This window comes from Erpetoichthys calabaricus, chromosome 12, assembly GCF_900747795.2.
Source record: "Erpetoichthys calabaricus chromosome 12, fErpCal1.3, whole genome shotgun sequence".
Taxonomy (NCBI): Eukaryota; Metazoa; Chordata; class Cladistia; order Polypteriformes; family Polypteridae; genus Erpetoichthys; species Erpetoichthys calabaricus.
Window position 1 is genome coordinate 12291810 of NC_041405.2, and position 18201 is coordinate 12310010.

The 18201-nt window shown below is 37.4% G+C and overlaps 1 gene segment (V, D, J or C); it reads left to right on the forward strand.

Annotated features, from left to right (window-relative positions):
* The window catches only part of LOC114661874 (immunoglobulin heavy constant gamma 2B-like), a 185140-nt gene extending 167870 nt beyond the window's left edge, over positions 1–17270 (forward strand). Inside the window, 4 exon segments of the C gene segment in view lie at positions 11791–12090; positions 13307–13333; positions 15238–15345; positions 17234–17270. Of these exon segments, the coding sequence occupies positions 11791–12090; positions 13307–13333; positions 15238–15345; positions 17234–17241 (443 nt within the window).
* The last annotated feature ends 931 nt before the right edge of the window (positions 17271–18201 follow it).

The following is an 18201-nucleotide window of genomic DNA, read 5'->3' on the forward strand; positions in this document are numbered from 1 at the left end:
AATGCCCTCATTTCACCTCCGTGTTCTTCCACTCAATACAAGAGTTCATTTTTTATTACAAAGAAAGGCATCAGTGGCATGGGATCTAGGGTTGTATGACCCTTGGTAGACACTATTGTATTCCTCGCAAATTTTAAGGAATCATCATTTCATTGTTCTCTTTTAAAAGAAGATGGGGTAATTAGAAATTAGGCCGATAAGTTTTGAATAGGGTCTCTACTGACCTCAATGGGAGGGGCTTCTGCCACCACGTCCTCTACGTTAACTGCATCAGTTCCTGCAGAGAACGATGGGACATTGACTCCCTCATACTGAGTATCTGTATGGGCCCTAGTGACCGTTGTACATGGCGTGGAGGCAGTCGGAGTAGAAGAACCCTCCATTATTAAGCCCAAATTCTTTTTAGGAACAGTTGCATTTCATTTTTACCACTGTTAATTTTTTCCCAATCTCTCCCTAATATGACTGGGAATAGGGGATCCGGTAGTACTGCCATGGTTAGTTTGGTCATGATGTGATCTACAGAAATCACGCAGCTAGCATTCTTATAATAATGGATATCCCCATGAATACAGTTTAGACTAGTTTTTATTCTAAGCCATTGTCGCGGTAAAATGAATCGGGAAGCAACAATGGAAATGTTACTCCCGGAATCGAAATTGCCCTTACCTTCCTGCCATTTATAACAACTGCACCTGTATAAGGAAGAGACAAAGGGTTAATCACAGTACCTTTCTTCCCTAACCAGTGAGCAATCCATGGGTTCATTGGTGCAATTTGGGGACAGATGACCAACCTCCCCACACTTGAAACAGTGGGGAAGGCTGAACTGTTTGTCCCTTTTACGGACGCAAGTTTGGGAACTTGTCGAGAGGGCTCAGGGGCTACCCCACATGCCTGTTGGTTATGGCGAGAGAACCATTCCAATCGCCCCAATTTGCAAGCCGCCCAGTGACGTTCAGCGACCTTGATCAAGGTGTCCATGTTTTCAAAATTTTGTTTCTGGATTTGCTCGGCAATATTTTCAGGGAGGGCATAAATTAAAGTCTCACACGCCAAGAGCTCGGTCATCTTGTGGGAGGTGTTAATATCGGGCCTTAGCCAACGACACACCTTACTCCACGCCTTGAACGCCTGTGTTCTTAAAGGTCGTTTGGAATCAAATTGCCACTCCCTCCATTCTCTCGCCTGCTGTTCCGGAGAGATGCCATAGCGTTTTGAACACCTCCATTTTCAGAATGTCATAGTCTGCGGCCTGCTCCTTGGTTATATCATAGTAAGCCCTCTGCACTATCCCCTTCAGGTAGGGGGCCAGTAGTTACACCCATTCCAACCTTGGCCATGCGTTCCGCTTCGCGGTTCACTCAAAAACCAAAAAATAAGTCTTGATATCATCGTCCTCAGTTAGGTACGTTAACTGGGTCAGTAATGACCGAGCGGTCTCCGTGCGTACTGCGGCTGCAGCACGAGCCTTTGACTCGGCTAGCTGTGTCTGATTTCGCCCATCTGCACCTTCAAAGTACGAAGCTCACCCATAATCATGGAAAGTAAAGTATTGAGGTCCTGTTTTTCTGTAATCTTCGAAAAAATATATCCTGGCAGCTACACCAATTATGGAAATAATGAAAAAAAGAAGCTCCACAAAAATAAAGTTTTGGAGATAGATAGATAGATAGATAGATAGATAGATAGATAGATAGATAGATAGATAGATAGATAGATAGATAGATAGATAGATAGATAGATAGATAGATAGATAGATAGATAGATAGATAGATAGATAGATAGGTGGATACATTTTGAACTCATTAACATACATAACATATATATAAAATCCTAAGCCTAAATATGCAACGATTTTATGTCACTTTTTTTGTTACGCTTTAAATCAGGCTTATTTTAAAACATACATATGTTTAGTATCATTCTTTTCAGAATTTATTAAACTTTAATATGATGTTGTTAGATTTACATGTTCTTATTCCATTTTTAAACTATAAACTAAAACGGGGCCGGAAATTAAAAACAAAGAGTAGGACAGCTGCTGTACAGGCTTTTAAATGTTTGAAGCACCACGCGAGATGCAGATCATGCGACACGGCAGCAACAGCAAGGCAGTAGCTGATCTAGCAAAGTGGAGGTAAAAAAAAAAAAACTATTTGTTTCCCATTGTATCACCATTTAAGAGGGGTTTCAGGGGAGTGACCACATACCACATCTCCTTGGGGTGCGTTCAGCCCCACTCTTCACAACATGAGTGGCAGACTGGCCGCAACTGGGGGTTTGACACCAAAGTCACCACGGGGGGTTGCCCCCTAGTGTGTGTATATATATATATATATATATATATATATATATATATATATATATATATATCTGTAAGTTAAAAAAGTTTGGTTGCTATAATAGTTTTTTGTTTGTTTATTTCTTTTTACTAAAACATGAATTTATTGAAAGGTAAGTAATAACCATGAAAGGAAAATTGAAGAACTTAATGAAAAGGGCATAACTTCATGATTAAGAATAAAGACTACACTAGATTAAATATTCTTTATTAATTTATTCCTTTACTAATCCGCAATGGGAAATTTAATTGCATATTTTAGCTGAATAACCATAAAATACAGACATCGACTCAAAGTATCATATAACTCAGTCAACAAAGAACATATAATTGTGATATAGCAAGTCCGAGGGAGGAGGGGGTGGAGGAGGTCAGGACGAGGAATCATCAGCGCTTGAAGGACAGATTGTACTCACTGATTGTGTGACAAGTGGGTATGATTAAGGTGGCGTCCTCTCCTGGAATCCGAAGGACAACTGAGTGTGCAAGAAGAAGGGCAAGAGGACAACCGACCCCGAGCGGTCTGGCAGACGCCAATGGAGCCAACCTAGACGGGGGTCAGTAGTGAGTGGACCATGGCTATTGAAGTCTCACCAGTTGAGTGAACCATGGGTGAGCTTGGGAGACATGGAAGGAGTTGTGCTAGGCTTGTTTGGCCCAAGGACTGCTGCTGGTTTTTTATCCTTGTTTTTAGTCTAGTTTTTAACATTTGGATTTTCATTGTTTTAAGGATTATTTATAAACTTTGAAAACTGCACTATTTATTTGTACAATGTTTAGTTTTGATTTTTTTTAATAAAAGCACTTGCACACTTTACACTTTCCCCTTGCTCTAAGTGTGATTTGTCCTCATTGCAGAGTTCATTAGGCTGTGTTACGATGGTGTTTGGTTTGAGAGGCTCCCAGAAGAGAAGAAGGAACATGGAGCCAGACCTACACTGTCCCAATAATAAAATAAATATTATGCTTAAAAAGTAGACTGAATCTGTACTATTTTCTTATAGCTTCTGGCTTAAGTGAAGGAAGGAATATGGAGAGAAGAGATTGAACTAACTACTGGCCATAGGCAGAAAAGATCGCCGGAGGTGGTGCTTATTACACTGTGGAGAAATGAGCCTAAGAATAAAAGTAATCCAAGAGACGGCAGGTAGAATTCTTGATAATGGCATCCAGTGTCCAGAGTCAGTCCTGTGATGGAAAGGACTTTACTATCAAGTTTGTTCAAGTGTTTTACATCATCTGAACTCAAGTTGATTTCTCAGGAGACCACAGCATAATAATGCACAATAGCTACAATAGACTGGTGAAACATTTCCAGCACCTGGCTGAAAACATCAAAAACCTGAGTCCCCTTAGTTTGTACAATTTACTCTGGTTCTTCTTATACAATGCTATTGTGCTGTCAGACCAGTCCACTTTGCCATTCATATTGACCTCAAGGTACTTATAGCTGTGCATCACCTCCTGGAGGAGAACTGGTCTCAGGGAATCTTTGACCCACATATGTCCAACAGCTCTTTTGTCTTGTTGATGTTGATCTTCAGGTGGTTCTCCCTGCACCACAAGTCAAAGTCCTCCACTAGCTTCCTGTACTTTGACTTGTTTCGATTATCAATATAACCTATAATGGAGGAGTCAGAGCTTCTGTTGATTGCAAGCACTGGATTATGGTGGAAGTCTGTTGTGTAGAGGGTAAACAGGGAGGTAGACAGGACAGTTCCTTGATGTGACCCAGTGTTACACACCACCATTTCTGACACGCAGTCCCTGAGCCTCACAAACTACTATCTCTATGTCTAATAAAAATGCTAACAGAAGAGGAGAAAAAAAAAGGTGGACAGACAAAGCCAAAACACAAATGATGTGCTATTGTTCTCTTTAGGAGAATAGTAGCTGTACAGTAAAGAAGTTAAAATATTTTGTTAAGAGGGGTATTTTTAGCATGAAAAAGGACAAAAGACATTCCCAGTCAGTGAAGGAGTCTGCTGATAGAAGTCCCTGGAGTTGAATACAGGCAGTGAGACACTTAAGAGGTTACACAGAACAGGTATAGATATAGTTTTGACATTTCTTCCATTACACAATAAAACACACCTTTCACATCACAAAAGATTAATCCAACAATGGAATGCTGGTACGTGGTCTATTTTGATTTGCATCAGATCCTTTTGATACTATCTGACAAAATTCAGCCATACATATTTAAACACTAAGTAAATTGAGAGCCTCACAACTACATGCTACTCAGGAAATCTCTTGGCTATGAACTGTCTAAATTGAAAGTTTAGAGCCGAGTGACTCCGAAGTGAAAAAGGACAAGCAATAATAAAGTACCTATTGTACACACTGCATATTAAGTAACAGTGCTAAATTTTTGCGTGCCCAAGATTTTGCCGGTCAGCACATGGCCAGCAAACAACTGAATTTTTTTTTCTTTTTTAACACAGACATGTCTGTTATTTCTCACCAGGATTCTTCACTTCTTTTAAACAAGAGCATAGTATTGCTGGCTTCTTTTCCATGAAATGAAAGGAAAACACATGGCCTTTGTTGGTGGCTTTTCAAATTTAGTGTGGTGGTCTTTAACAGTGAGTGAAAATCAAGATGCAGGACAATGTCTCATACAGACACACACACACAGGTATTGAGAATACTGCAGGGCCAATTAGTACACCCCCTTAATAAGAAACAGCCTCACAGCATCTGCCACGGTAGGCAGTTTTACAAATAAAAACCTAGTTTTGTTTTTTTTTATTTTAATTTTTTAAGTACTATAAGAGATTAACTTTGCATGGTGTTAATGAACCGTGAACAATCAAAGTACTCTAAAAGGAGTGTAACATCAAAATTAACTCGAATTGTGACATTATGGCACTTTCCTAAAAGCTTTTATATTTCTGAGCTCAGAAGGTGATATTTAGGATGTTTTTATGGGTTATGAGCAAACAAAATAGCCTAATGGAGTGGAACAGACAAAAACACTACAGACAGACAGATCTGCACATGCGTTTTCTCCGAACAATTGCTGAAGAAATTATCTGGCTGCTCGTTCTTTGTTAACTGATGTCCTGCACTTGGTTTGTTAAAGACCTGGAGCGTCACATGCTGCCGAAAGGGTTTTCTGTTCTTCGCTCCTCAAACATGGTAAAACATCCATTCTAAAATGTACTTCATGAAGAGATCATTTTTATTGGTAACTTGCATTTTGTTTGCCATCTGTTCAGCTAGTTATTGTCCCATGTTACTACTAATGCGGAATCTTTAAGTTAACCAGAAGGAAGAGGAAATGTCAGAGTGAAGTGTGAGGCTTTTAGTCGTGCAGACACCAGAAGAGCTGAACTGCAGAGAATGTCGTGGACAACGCATTACTTTTGACCGCATATCTAACTGGTGAGTAACATAAAGCTCTTTAGAAACTCCTATGGTCAAAATCATATAACAGAACAATGATCACTTGGTTAACGTTCTTTACAAAATTCTCGTTTAAGTCATATGACAAAAATAGTACAGCTCTTAAAGGAAAATGAACTAATAATTTCACGAGCTTTGTAATCTTATTATTTGCATAAATGTATTTAAATACTTGGAAATAAAACATTTTTTTCAATATAAACTACCAAATTTCTGGAGACATTCACAATAAACAAACACATCTGCAAATGTATTTATTCATTCATTTATTATTTTAATAGTTATAAATCCAGCACTGAAATAAATTCAAATGACTAATTTGAATCTGAACAAAAAGAACACTAATCCAAAGATAACATATTTTTAATACAAACGCCCTAGGATTCTCTTACAGCTCGTATTTGGATTTTATAATCCCTTGAAAAATCTTTAAATTTCTGTATTTATGGAATTTGAAACTTTAGCCTTGAATCTTGAACATTAACCGGTCAAATTAAAATAAATTGAATTTTAAGATAAAAGCCGAATACATGAACAAAGATGTTGTGTTCTGTACATAAACCACTATAGTTATATAAAGTTATCGTCTGTTTTTACCTGCATTTTTATCAATCTTTAATTTAATATTGTTTTTTGGTATCAGTAAGGTGCTGCTGGAGTATGTGAATTTCCCCTTGGGATTAATAAAGTATCTATCTATCTATCTAGTTACTGATAGAGTGTGAAGATTGTGTAATGAATAGGGAAGTCAAAGAGAAACGTAATGTTTGGTTAAATATCTATACAGCTTGAAACACTGAATCTCTTTCTTCCACCAACCGCAGAATAGCAAATCTGCTTTTTTTACTTTTAGCAAATGGTGTCTTTTCATTGTGAATTCATAATTCTTTAAATTAATAAAAAAAACAAACTTATGGATCTGTGTAAAATGACACACGTGGGATTGTTGATTAGACTTTTGTGTTAAAGCAAGTATTTGTCGTGCAATGTAATATATTAACGAGTGGGTTGTCGTACCCTGCAACTGCTGTGTTTCTCGAGAACATAAGAATTCCGTTAAACTGAGAAATATACATTACCTTATACATCACCCTTTTCTAGCTCGGCATTGCAGGAAATCATTATGATGGTCACGATAAAGACAATTGCTCTTTTCATCCTTTTTTTTTTCTATTTCGTACTAATTAAAGTGGACCCCATCACGTTTCATTCACAGACAAAACGGTTTCAATTCATACAATCTACACGGCAGTAACGGTTTAGTCAGATTTTCAGGGGATAAAGTCCTCTGCAGTAACTATCTAATCCCGTGCCGAGGTCTCAGAGCATCTCCAATTTACGTGCCTGCAAATTTACACTTTTCTGTCAAGGACTGACTCCATCCCCATGTCCCTGACTTATGAATTTTATTTATATATCCCCTTGACTATCGTAGCGCTTAGTTCTCTCCTGGGTTCATCGGCTACAAGGCAGGATTCTGACACATTCTACCCCGAGCCTTGGATTTCGTAATGTATCGAAAACTTACAACAGTCCCAGCGGTAAAAACTGCTTTCTTTCTAAGTGCATAATTGCTTTGACCAACTTTATGCTTTATTTAAACATTTTTTGAAAATATAGTTAAAAAAAAAAAAAGTTCACACGAAATGCAAACTTCAAAAGTATCAGAAAACATTTGTTTTCTGATCATTCATTTCTCTCAGGTGTCTTCTTGAGTTTAGCTGACGATCTCTTCCTCACCCCCCAGTCGGCCACTCGACTGATCGGACAGCGACTTGAATTAAACTGTAACGTAAATAAAGAGAGAGACTGTAAAGATGCCCTGTTCTTCTGGCGGCACAGACACATTCATCTAAACAGCAGCAAAGACGCGGAAAAGAACATTAAGGGTAAAGGCCGGTTTTCAATCAGCACTGAGTCGCTATCGAGCTCTCTGGTCATCACGGATTTGAAGGTTACAGATTCTGGTTACTTCAACTGTTCTGTGCTGTGTGTGACGATTAAAATAGAGTTCATATGGAAGAGCTCACAACTGGAAGTGAGAGGTAAGTGACGACTAAGTTTAGAAGCAAAAAAATCTACTTTAACAAATCAATTAAAAAAAAAAAAATCACATGTATATATTTCCACTTTAGTTTCTGAAAATGTCTACCTTATATTACTTGAAATATTTTTTTTTTAGTAATCTGAACTCCTTCCATAAACTCCTTCTGGGTCACATAGGCTGGTGGCTATCCAGCTACATTAAGTGGCGTCATTCCATTACAGAGTACATTAAAGCACAGTCCCAGACTCATTAATACTAAGCCAATTTAGCATTCCCATTAAAATCAGAAAAAAATCTATAGCAGTAGTGAGTTTAGTTCAATCTTTTGGTAAATCAGTCCTTGTCAGTCCTGTTAAATATTCCAGGCCATCATAGGACATGCCCAAAATATTAACAAAGTTCAATCATCTTAGTGGAGATAATAGGAAAACTGAGTAGCCAGAGAAAAGCACATGAACATATAAAAAACTTACAGACTCCACACAAACAATTGGAATTTGAGCAGATAGAACACCAAGGTTGTCATTCATTCATAGTAAGCACTTTGAACTTATCCATTTCAGAGCTGAGAGATTGCAGTCTAAGTTGGCAGCACCAAGTCCAAGACAGACACTAAACCTGGTCGATGAGACCGTTATTTGCAGAAAACAAACACACAATGAAAAACAACCACATAGAACCAATTAACTTAACATGCATGTCTTTGTTAAGAAAGCTGAAGTACCTGCAGGAAAAGTCATGCAGACTTGGGAAGGACGTGTAGACTCCACACAGGCTGGGACTTGGCTGAGGAACAGGACTTGAGATTTGAGGCAGCAGTTCTAAATATGACACAATTAAGTCCGATCAATACCTCGATTCTTATTACACCTTACTGTTCATTCAGTAAAAGAAGGTGACTTGAATTTAGGTGGGTGATGCAGTAGACGTGTATCCCAAACATGAGAGCAACAGTGCAGAGGGTATGGGACTTTTTTCCAAAACATAGCACTTTTAGTTTTCTGTTTTGTTTATTTTAAATATATGTTATACTATATTTCTCTGGCCTAAGGATTTCTACTAAAAAGGTTAGAAAAAAATGGATATAAGTAGATAGGCCTACTGAAACAGAATTTATTTTGTATTTTATTTAGCACATAGCTTTGTTTCTCATCCTAATTCTCAAACCAATACCAAACTAGTGTTAATTTCAATACAGTATGCAGCCACATTGTTTATAAGTGAACTAAGATAACTGTAAAATAGAACACAACATTTGATAATATTAAAACATACTACTGTCTTAAATGTTCATATGTAAAGCTGAAGCAGCAACATAAACCTAAATTGTATTATTAACTGTAAGTGGCATTTTTCATCTTTGGTTTGGCCTATCCCAGCAATCACTGGGCACAAGGCAGGAATAATGTGTGTTATCAAGAAAGCTGTTGGAATGTCCTTACAGCCCATCCTGTGCCTTGTCTCCCAACATAATGCGTTCCCTGAAAAAATGCAATATAATCATGCATTTCACAAAATTGTACTGCAGTTTTTATTCATTATACAGTAATAGATTAAAACTGATTAATAGAGTATCAGAATTATTGTTTCCATTTTTGTTAGTAATTACTTCAGCAAAAAAGTGGAATTACTTTGGTTTTATTCATCTAAGACATAACACCTTCAATTTGCCTTTTCACACAAACTTTTTTTAAGTAACTCTTTAGTACTAGGGTGTTGCACCATGTTAGCCATTATGAATGTATAGTGAAAAGCCAAGCAAAATGACACCTTTTATTGGCTAACTAAAACGATTACAATATGCAAGCTTTCAAGGCAACTCAGGCCCCTTCTTCAGGTGAGATGTAACTCATATTTTAGGAACAGACTTTTTTTTGTTTTAAGCAGTAACTCAAACATCCAACAGTTCACTCACCTCAAGATACCTTATACAATTGTTTAAGCCACTGCCGCCTATGGAGAAAAAAAAAATTAAAGAAATTACAAAACAGTGCAATGAGCCAATTATTTTTACCAGGCATAAGTCAAGGCTAAACATTTCTCTCGAGACAATTTAGTTTCGTCTTTTTTTCTTTTTAGGGCACTCCTCATTTTTTCATGAATTGTATACCACACCACGGATGCATGGCTCTATAATAAAAATATACAAGGGAAGTTCAAAAAGTTTCCACACTTTTCATATTTTCGTTGGAAACTGTAATGGCGAGCATTAAAAAGTTGGTACAATGCTGGGAAAATTGCATCACAAACGAAGGTGACTGTGGAAAAGTGATGTAATTTGTTTTTGAAATTCTTAATAAACAGCGTTAAAAAAAAACAAGTACAGAGATTTTGGAACATCCCTCGTATATATTGACATAACCCGCCTAATTTAATACACCTGAATTGCTTTATAATTAAGCAACTGAGTTAGAACAAAAACCTGCAAGCAATGTGGTTCTCCAAGACTGTTATTGAGGACCTCTGGTATAGGTAAAATGAGCTGATTCACGGCAGCTTATTACATTGTATTTTTTGAACTGCTAACCATTTGAACATGTCCAGATATACCATCAGGCCGACTCTAGAGCTCACCCTGGGGCCCGACTCACAAAGGTGCTATTGCATATGAAAGGGGAAAAATGCCTAATAAAGGAAAAATCCAAGTTTTACTGAAAGCAGATATTCATGTCAACACCATGGCCGCACCCACCACTACTCTACTTAAATCCTCATGACTATAAACATGTCCAATCCGTCCAAAAAAAAAACTTTTAAAAGAAAAAATACTAGTGGGAAAGGCATGATCAGAGCAGGTGTCATATAGTTCACATTTATGATATAGGAGATTAATTGTGTCATTAATTGTGAAATGTCTCATTTTTCCTAGAAAGTACTTTACTGATATTTTTCAGGGTCTTGAACTAAGAGTAGGGGACAAAACTGAGCCGAAAATGCGTGCAACAATACATTCGCATTCAAGGCATCGCCTTACCTTAACGATTGGGGGTTCTCAATTGATGTGTCCCTTGAGGTTTCCATTTTCTTTCTTGGACAGTAGCTGTGTGGAAAAAGTGTATGAATTTAATTTAGTAGACTTTTTTTTTTTAAACTTTAAAAACTAAGACAGGCTCATCTATATGTTAAAATGTTAATTGCTTCAAGTCTTTTACCTTGTGATAGCATGTCTACTATGTCCAAAACAAGATATGTCTATAGCTTAACAAAAGCCTGCAATATTTAATAAAGATTTGACAGCTTACCATAGCAGCATGCAGTCAAAGGCTGAACTATTATTTATTTATTTTTTGTCTTATTTTATGATCTCCAATGGCACAGTGTTGTATATTGAGTGTTGGGTTTCTGCATGTATGTCAGTGCCACATGTTTGATGGACACACCTGCCTTTGTATTGTCATCGTGTGTGAACCTGCAGTGTTGTACTCCGCATTACAAAGCTCTGCTTACACTCATCTTTGTTGCTTAGGCACTCTGCGGCATATTTGCTGTGAAATGAAAATACTGTGGGCTTAATTTGTACTGTAATCACATATCAGACCCCATGAAAATGCACTGCCCCTCTGCTAAATTTATTTGGGCACCAACCCTGTAATGAACAGAAAAGGAAAGTTAAATTGAATCGATATAAAGTTGGTATTTTTTATTATACTACTTCAATGCATGTACTTAATTTTTGACATATACCATGTTTATAATGGTGGAAGTGAAGAGTGGAGGTTAAGCTTGGGGCCTTTTAAGTTTAGAACCACTGATGTATTAATCTGGCCTTGAGTTTGGGGGGGCTGTTGGACTGGGGTAAAGGTTCTGTCCGAAGTCCCCCTGGCTACAGCCATGCAGAATATTCTAATATTTTAATTGCATTTTTCTCTAAAATGTTTGTCACTCTCTGATTTATTAGTGTATCTGTAAAATACAAAACTTATGTGTTAAGAGTTGTGAATTTTAATTCTCGGTAAGCTATGTGTGTCCACTCATTTTCATGTCACAGCTGCCCCCAAGCTGAATCTCCATTACCAGACATCAAGTGAAAACCCCAACATCCTCTACCTCATTTGCAATGCTGTGGGCTTCTACCCTCCAAATATAACCCTGTCTTGGGACCACTCTCTGCATGAAGTGACGCACTCTATTCTGCCAGACGTTCCCACGCTCCTTCAGGATGGCACTTACAACATCAGCTCCATTCTGCATGTCAAGACTTCCCTATGGAGCCCAGGGGAAGAAATTGGGTGTGTGGTGAACCACAGATCTCTGACACGGCCACTGAGGAAGATCATCACGCGAGAAGGTGAGTGTGAGTGGCTTTAAAAAATTTCAAACTAACAGTGTAAGCGATGTTTATTTACTATCTAAAATTTTACATGAATGGTTAATACGAAAATATTAGCCAAAATGTGAAAGGTAGTCTTCAGTGACAAATGTAACATATTTATCTAGAAAGCCTAATAACCATCATTGACGGTCATCTTCCTTCAGATGAAGAAAACTGACAAAGTTGACAATTTATACATTTTCAGAAAGAAAAAAAAATCATTGTTTCCATTCATCTCTTGCCAAACCTTCTACATCCAGACCTTATTATGGAAATGGTGAACAAAACGCCAGAACTAAATCTGGATGGAGCAAAAGTCCACCATTGGACTCACTCCCCACTTAAGGATGAACAATTGCTCAAATCCTATACATCTTTGAGACGCAAGAAGAAAACACAGAACACAAAGAAAAATGCATATGGCCAGCAGAATTGGTGCAATGAAAAAAATAGCATGCACTTACGCAAATTTAGTGTGCCAATCTGAGCCACCAGTTTACCCTCAGCTTACAAGCACACTTTTGGAAAGTGAGAAAAATATGTAATAAACTGAGATAATATAAACCAACAGGAGGAAAGAAAATATAGAAATCAAATGCAGACATTAAGCAGGCTTATAATCATAGTGAGCTCCTGCAGCCTCTACGCTGTATTATTAACTCTTTCGTGTCACTTTGACGCTCCTTAATGCTGACATATGGCTTAAGTGAATACCCATATTTGTTTTAAATCATCACAGCTCTCACTAATGTCAATTTTTATTTCTATGATGTACATTAGGTGACAGGGGGGGAGGGAAGGTGTCACAGTGGGTAGCACTGCTGCCTTGCAGTAAGGAGACCTGGGTTGGCTTCCTGAGTTCTCCCCGTGTCTGCGTGGGTTTCCTCCCACAGTCCAAAGACATGCAGATTAGGTGCATTAGTGATCCTAAATTATGCTTGGTGTGGGGGTATGTCCTGCGGTGGGCTGTCGTCCTGCCCGGTGTTTGTTCCTACCTTGCGCCCTGTGCTGGCTGTTTTAGGATATAGCGGGTTGGACAATGACGGACTGACATTAGGTGACACTCCTATATCAAATTCTGATTCCTAATGTTTCAATAGTATGTTTTAACTCCTAAATTGTACCCTTGAATTTGTGTAGCTATTATACCAAAAACATTTTTTAATGAAGTGTTTTACTTTTATATTTACAGTTGGAGTCAACACGCATGTCACAGAAGGTAGGACTGTTGTTTTGTCGTTGTCTCCGATGTTCATTCATGTTTTGAAGATTCCAGTTATCCTTTACACACATGTCGTTTGATTGATCAGTGAGGCAAACATTTTTTCACATTTAGTCTCCAGATTTGATAGGACATCTTGTAAGCAAAAAAAGTAAATACAGTGCCCACAGAAAGTATTCACCCCTTGAAAATATCCACAGTGTATTAAATTCATTAAATCACAATGGATTAAAACTGGCTTTTGTGGCACTCATCAACAGAAGATAAAGACTTTAATGACCTCACCAAAGTCTAAATTGATTACAAATTTAAAATGCAATATAAATGACCACATAATTGTTCACCTGCTGGGCTGGTAACATTACTTCAAGAGAGGCCCATCAAATCAGCAAATTAAAAGGGTTGGGTCAGTTACGGCCCTCTGACTTTAGTAGGGGAGAAGAGAAGGAAGACAACACTGAGCACCATTATGACCAACAGCATTACACCTGCATAATTCCTCACTGTTGACTGCAAAGTCAGAAGTTTTCTTTTGTTTTAATTGTTCTTCATTTTTAGTCATTCTTATGTGCATTCAGACCATAGATTATATCTACTTATTCAGCTTCTCTAACAAGCCATACTCCCCATAGGAGAAAATAAAGCTCTATATTCCTTCCTCTTCTCTCCAGTAGTTCTGTCTGATTTGTGCCTAAAGCAACAAAGATATGTTCTGGTAACCTGAAGTCCTACCATGAAGAAAATAGTATGGAAATGGTGGCTGGATTATTTCTTATTTCTTAGAATGATTAATGGTTAAATTATAAAAATATAAAACTTTTAATTGAAAGAAAAAAATAAAATTTTTATTAAACTTTCAAATACAAAGTGCATTACACTAAATAGGTGGCTCATCAAAACTTATTCCACCTTACACAGGCATCACAGAAAACAGTAAGGCAACCCAACATAACCGCACATAGGTCTGCCTAAAAGGGTGATATCACTTAGTCAAACCGAGACTGCGGTGTTTCCTGTCTGCCTCTTTACTGTAACAATGTCACAACTTTGGGTGAACATCAGTCAGGTCATCAAGTGAGCCCAGTCTCATAAATGGTGTTTTGTCAAGTTTAAGGCTCACAACACCAAGAAGGTCACAACAGTGCGTGTGACAGAGACTCAGCCAATTACATAAACCACCTAAATATTAATACTACTAAACCCAAAAACGGTTTACCATCATCCTAGTCAGATTCGATTAATATGTAAAATCTTTTAAAAATGACAGACTCCCCCCGCCCCCAAATGTAAGCCTATTCTGATAACCTCAGAAGTAAACTCCAGTCATAATCATATGAAATAAGCTTCGGCTATTACATTTTAAAAAATTTGCAATCTTAATCTGATAAAATACTACCATAAACATATTAAGACTATTAGGACATCTTAATGATATACAAATCACATTTAATATCAGACATTCCAATTAATAAATTACTTGTCATTATCAAATCTCTGGACAAGTAACCATAATAGCTACACAAGATAACTTCGATACTGTTATGGTAGCATCAGGTACAAAGCAGGGCCCAGACCTGGACCAACAGCCAGTCCATAACAGTGTTCATTCAGGCTCATATCCACACTTGCACTGGGCCAGTTTTGCATTACTAATCGACCTAACAGGCACATTTTTAAGGATGTGGGAGTAAACTGAAGTACTGAAAAGAAAAATCCATACAGACACTGAGAATGTGCAGACTTCATGTATACATCACTGGGCTCAGGATTCAAATCCAGGAAGGTGGATCAATCCCATAGTAGTGCTAATCACTGCACCACAATTCCAGATATAATACTTAACCACAAGAGGACAGATTCACTAACAGTTAGACAAGCTAATTGTTTTATTCTCTTGAAAGTTTCAGAGACAAGAAACTGGCACTGGTACCTGCTATTTCCTATCACAGTTCCTTTCCTTATTTGCACTTGTTTGTTGGTCAAAATTTGGAGGGCTCTTCATGAAAGAGGTGAGTCACATGGGTAAGTCTGAAGGGGAAATGCTAACCACAACATCTGAGCACTTGTCTCCATCCTCACCACAGCACCTTTGTTTTAGGTAAACAGACATTGTACCTTTGATTCAATTAGACACCTACTTCAGGCCTACCAGTTTCCAGTCTCTGCTTTGCAATTAGGCTGATAACATATATGAGAAGCTATAAAGATAATAAAATATGTTGTGAAGTGTTCTTATGCACAAGTTTATTCACTTGGCACTACTAAGCAAGGCTCTGGCAAAACGTAAGAATTTAAAATTGTAGGATTTCAAAAATCCCACTCAAGCCTACAAAAATGTGGGGAAAAAAAAGACACAGTGTGCCAGTTCGTAGCAAAGTCTGCCTGGTCACAGTAAAAAAAAAAAAAAAAAAAAAAAAGGTACCCAAACATAATTTCTATTAATTTAATTTGCTAAAAATTAATTAGGTGTTTCTTACTGAGATTCATAAAGGTAAACTCTTTGAGGATTTTATTGGCATGCTTTGGGTTTTATGAAAATTGTATCAATAATTTATTTTGTAATAAACAGTGGAAGGAAGTAATATGATGTAAAATATACTGGTAAAGAATGTTCTACATCTACTCAATTGTAATTCATTTAACATAAGTTTTGGACTTTGAGCTTTGAAACTCTCATAATGAAGTTTTCCATTTTTCTGTTTCTGGCCTACAGAATTGCCTCTGCACTGAGGTGATGTGAGCTATGAAAATGTGGGGAGTGTGGGTCTTAAATATTTACGGTTGATGTGGTTAGAATCTAGTAGTATGAAAAAATGGTTTAATATTGTATTTTGGCAATTTTTCCATTAGAATGTAGATATTTAGTATTTCTTTACATCTACATGTCATAATGTGTCAGAAAAACAAATGCCTAGAGAAAAAAAAAAAAAGTAAAAAAGCAAATTCACAACATCCAAGGGCAAGACTCGACCTCAGGAGTCTGTGCTTATGTTTCACCGTCAGTGAGACACTGATTAGCGGCGTAATGAATCGATCAATAACAAAAGTATTTATTAATCAAATAATGAAAGGAAACACAAATATTAAACAAAACGCATACGATAAAGCCCTCCGGATTCCCAGCCAGCGATAATTATTTACATACACAAAACCTAATGAACAACAAACCATCGACACTACTTAGTAAGCAATTAACACTCATAGTAAAGCCCAACACAGCAGCAGCAGCAAATAACAACGGCATGTGGCATGAAAAACCATGCGAACAGCCTTCCTAATTAAACGTATTTTTTGCACTACCTGATTCAAGGTGTAGCGTTAAAATTTGGAAAGCTTGGGAGCGCACCACAGATGAAGACTTATACGGACAAGCTGGCACAGGACAGCATATACACCAAGATAGAAATTGTAATCCACATAAATTGTAGTCGCAATCTAAGTGCGTTTATAATGAGTAGAAATAAATGCAGCTGTATGATCACGATCCCCTTGATGTCTTTTTGGCTCAATTTTAAAGATCCCGGTTAATGAGTCTTCTTCCCAGAAACCCATGCGCCATCCAAAATTACCCAATGGCACAATTCCGGAAGGACCGCTGGGAGTTGTAGGCAATTTTAAGTAGGCCTTCAGTAGGGTTTACTGTTTCGAAAGTTGGCGTGTCTTTCAATTTTAATTTACTTCACCCAAATGACAGCTACCATTTTTTGTTGGTTCAATATTTTATAACAGTGTATGGGAAATGTATTAGAGATTTACACAGACAGAAGCACATGCAAGCACACACGGGTGACTCCGCTTCCTTTCACACACCACCTCCGCCCTCATTCATTGCTCAATATGTATGTATGTATGTATGTATGTATGTATGTATGTATTTATTTATTTATTTTTGTTTAGGCCCTTGAAATCATTACTGCTTCATGTGAGGAACATATGCGGACATTGGAATACATCAACAAACTGTTTATACATTCTGATCATGGATTGGTTTCATCCTGTGCCATTATACTGAAAACTATTATTATTACAAAAAATAAAATAAAGTTCAAAGAAAAATCACAGTTGGAAAGAAAATTTTTGAAACCTTTTTTCTTCATTAATTCATATGAGTCTAAACATTGGCTACTGTATGTCACAATGCAGCCTGCCTGCTGTAATGCCACCCGTAGTTAAGATCAAAGCTGCTCTATGAACTACTTTGTTTAGTTGTGTCTTGTTCTGCGCAGTAGATGGCACTATTGTGCCACAACCAAATCAAGGTTGCAGTGGTTTTGAGATTAACAATAAAGATTTTTTAAAAACAAAAAGAAATTTCAGTAACTCAGTGTTGTAAGGGAGTTGCAGTTTACTGATGGATGGTCCACATAAAAAGACCCCAGGTACACAGGTGACACCTTTGTTACTTCTGAAACCTTACTATGCTGGTATGCTTGCTATTTCTTTTAATCTCACCTCCCATTATTGCACTTCTACTTCAAATAATTGTATGTATGTACAGTGGTGTGAAAAACTATTTGCCCCCTTCCTGATTTGTTATTCTTTTGCATGTTTGTCACACAAAATGTTTCTGATCATCAAACACATTTAACCATTAGTCAAATATAACACAAGTAAACACAAAATTCAGTTTTTAAATGATGGTTTTTATTATTTAGGGAGAAAAAAAATCCAAACCTACATGGCCCTGTGTGAAAAAGTAATTGCCCCCTTGTTAAAAAATAACCTAACTGTGGTGTATCACACCTGAGTTCAATTTCCGTAGCCACCCCCAGGCCTGATTACTGCCACACCTGTTTCAATCAAGAAATCACTTAAATAGGAGCTGCCTGACCAAAAGTAGACCAAAAGCACCTCAAAAGCTAGAC